General features: G+C 37.0%; 1 protein-coding gene across 1 annotated transcript in view; it reads right to left on the bottom strand.

Annotated features, from left to right (window-relative positions):
* Nucleotides 1-3253, bottom strand: part of LOC111089141 (coiled-coil domain-containing protein CG32809-like) — a gene marked incomplete at its 3' end in the record, with an annotated part of 69138 nt that extends 65885 nt beyond the window's left edge. Inside the window, exon 1 of the mRNA XM_022401056.1 lies at nucleotides 3037-3253. Within this exon, the coding sequence (XP_022256764.1) occupies nucleotides 3037-3106 (70 nt within the window). The remainder of the gene's footprint in view (nucleotides 1-3036) is intronic.
* Nucleotides 3254-3274: the final 21 nt, after the last annotated feature.

The following is a 3274-nucleotide window of genomic DNA, read 5'->3' as shown; positions in this document are numbered from 1 at the left end:
TTTTTTTTTTTTTTTTTTTTTTTTTTTTTTTTTTTTTGTCAGCTTTGGTCAACAATTCTAAAACAAATAAAGTCAATCATTCTGTTGTTTTACATCTTTAGAACCAGTCCGCAATGTGTAACCGATTCACACAGTCCTATTTCTTACAATGTGACGAATACTTTTTTTTTTTATTATCTATTTTCAGTTCCAAATGTTTTGTTTAAGAATTTCCACAAAGGTTTCAAATAATCATTTCTTGCTGTTCCTAAAAATTACATAAATGCAATCCGTCAAGTTTGTTTTTGTTCTCAAATTATAAAAGCAACATCAACAGAAACCACTTAATAGATCATTTCCTTCTGTATTATTATTATTATATCGATTATCACAGACGACGGAACAATTTTTTTTTCGGGGGGGGGAGGCATGGTACCTTATTTGTTATATTGAAACAGCGAATTTCCCCTGATAATTATATACAAGTCTTTATTTCCCATTCAAAGGGATATTTTACTATCAGATTAAAAGTTGGAGCACATGCCCCTTCATGTCTCCCCCTTCATGCCGCCTATGTTGATCATTACATAGTTGCGTACGTACAAACTTGATCTTTGATCGTTATACTTTCAGGAATAGCTTATTAAAATTTATCACTGCATGTGTAAAGAGTAATGTTTCTTTCTCCTGACTACATGCGAATAGTCGGCTCCACTATTTCCGGCAAACAGCACTTCGTAACAAAATGTTCGCTCCTCCATTGTTTTAGTAGCATCTCTGACAGGTAAGTATAGTTCAGCTACTGGCGCGTGACAGTCCTAACCCTCTCTTTACGCTTTCCTCTGACCATAGATAGACAGACAGATATTTCGTGATGTGTACAAACTTGGGAAACATTATTTTCTCGTTAAATGCGTATATGATGTCATCGAACTGTACAGTTGCTCAACTGGGCTATGATGAAAAATGAAACATTCAAATCTATCGTGTCATCTGTACTGATTAATTTAATAAGAAGATGAATGAATGCCTAGGCTTTCTTCTCTGTTAGAACATAATTTAGATTTTAATCCTAATTTAGATCACGCATGCTCTTTTTAGTTTCGAGAACGACCGGGGGTGGCCTAATAGTTAATGTGCCAGACTGTGTATCCGAGGGTCTCTGGTTCGCGACCAGTTGCCACAAGCTCGCGATAGCTCTTTGGGGTTGTGAGTGCGTTATAAGTGTGACGGTCAAATCGTATTGTTCGACTAGAGTATCACAAGAGTTGTCAGTGGGTGCTGTTAACTAGCGCCCTTCCCCCTAGTCTGTCAATTGAAAATTAGGGACAAATAGGCCTTATGCAACTTTGCGCGAATATCTGAAAGAAATAAACAAGTCGGGAAAGATTATTGTGTATGTGTCTTTCTTTTAAGTGAATTCGCTTACATGGGGAAATAATTAGGCCTTAACAGATTCAAGATGTATTATAGCTTAGTATTTCTCTGGACTCGCTTATATAGAGAAACAATTAAGCCTTAAAAAAATTCAAGATGTATTCGTGTTTGTCTGGAATGGGTTCACATTGTAAATTTGTTAAATAGTACAATGTACGTACGAAAATCCCTTCCGTTTGTGCTAATGATTGGTGAGTGTATAAATACTGTAGTAACCGATCAATCACAGAGTATTTAATTACAAAATATGAAGGTCATTGACCTTTTACTGAAAGTTCCACTGGCATCAATCTTGATACTTCGTTAACACTAGCTCAATGGTTAAATAAATGACTTTTTTGAACTTTGTTTCTTTATATGCCCAGGAGAAATAGGTGAAAATGCTTCTAATAATTGTTAATTTGAATCGAGTTCAACGGTCAGTTTGAGAGTTTTGGATTAGTACAGTTTAATTCTGCTGATTTGATTTAAATAATTACACTCTATCTTATATTACCTAGTATATTCAAATTTTGTTATAACTTTTATTTTCACTGTTTCGGGGACAGAGTAACAGGTCTAGCTAACTTCAAATGTTTTTTTTTAACATATCACCATTTTTTTGTTGACCCGTGACGCAGCACATTGTTCTACCTTCCCCCCCCCCCCCCTATTTTGTTTTTACCTTTTCTTTCAGCTTTCCAGAGAAGCTGTCGCAGAGACCAGCTGATTCTCACTACGAATCTACAACTTAGGCAAGAACTGGAGGGAATTCTAATGAAAAATAAAACCGCTAGAGATTTCAAGTGAACAGTTGACACAACATCTGGGAGTGAAGGGCTTATTTCTCCAAAAACATGTCGTTATTTATCTCCGTGAGCTACCAAAAAAAAAAAGAACCACTTCTATTAACACCTAGTCAAAAAACAAACAAATTATTTCTGAGATTGTGAGAAGTTTCGGTTAACCGGTAGGTTTGTTTTCTCCAGTAGGCTGAACAGTAGTTGAGAGCATCTTTGTACAAACTACTACTGTTGTGATGAGTATTTCTATAATAAAAGTATGATGATCATTGTATGTAGGCCCGGCATGGCCAGGTGGTTAGGAAGCTCGACTCGCAATCTGCGGGTCGCGGGTTCCAATCCCAGTCCCACCAAACATGCTCGCCCTTTCAGCCGTGGGGGCGTTATAATGTGACGGTCAATCCCACTATTCGTTGGTAAAGGAGTAGCCCAAGACTTGGCGGTGGGTGGTGATGACTAGCTGCCTTCCCTCCAGTCTTACACTGCTAAATTAGGGACTGCTAGCGAAGATAGCCCTCGTGTAGCTTTGCGCGAAATTCCAAACAAACAAACAATGTGTGTAATAGAAATAAGTGTCGTAGCCTGAAGGAAATGAAACGTATTTAAGCCTAATGCAACATTAGTAAAAGGAAGAAATATGCTGTAATCATTTATTAACGTTCTAAAGGTGAATTTCTGGACTCTGTATTGCTAACGTTCATATCATATAGATATTGAAATAAAACTACACTACATTTTAAGGTTATATTTATAGCTATATAAATCATCCATAAGATGGGTTTATAACCTGGTTTTAAAGGCACGGTCTCACAACATTCTAGTTCACGGTATCACCTACCTTTGATTTTAGCGTTCTCGTTGCTTGCCTTGATGTAGTACATATAGCTATATATCATAACTTGTTGCATCCAGTTCCTCACGAACTGTTCATTCGTAAATTATCGTCCTCACTTGTTTCTTGCTGCCTCAAGCTGCTACGTTTTAAATGATCCAAATCAGCTCGATCTCACTTGTTTCTTGCTGCCTCAAGCTGCTACGTTTTAAATGATCCAAATGAGCTAGATCTCACTTGTTTC

Source organism: Limulus polyphemus, unplaced genomic scaffold (genome assembly GCF_000517525.1).
Source record: "Limulus polyphemus unplaced genomic scaffold, Limulus_polyphemus-2.1.2 Scaffold5363, whole genome shotgun sequence".
Taxonomy (NCBI): domain Eukaryota; kingdom Metazoa; phylum Arthropoda; class Merostomata; order Xiphosura; family Limulidae; genus Limulus; species Limulus polyphemus.
The sequence above is the reverse complement of the archived record's forward strand: the minus strand, read 5'-3'. Positions and strand labels throughout refer to the sequence as shown.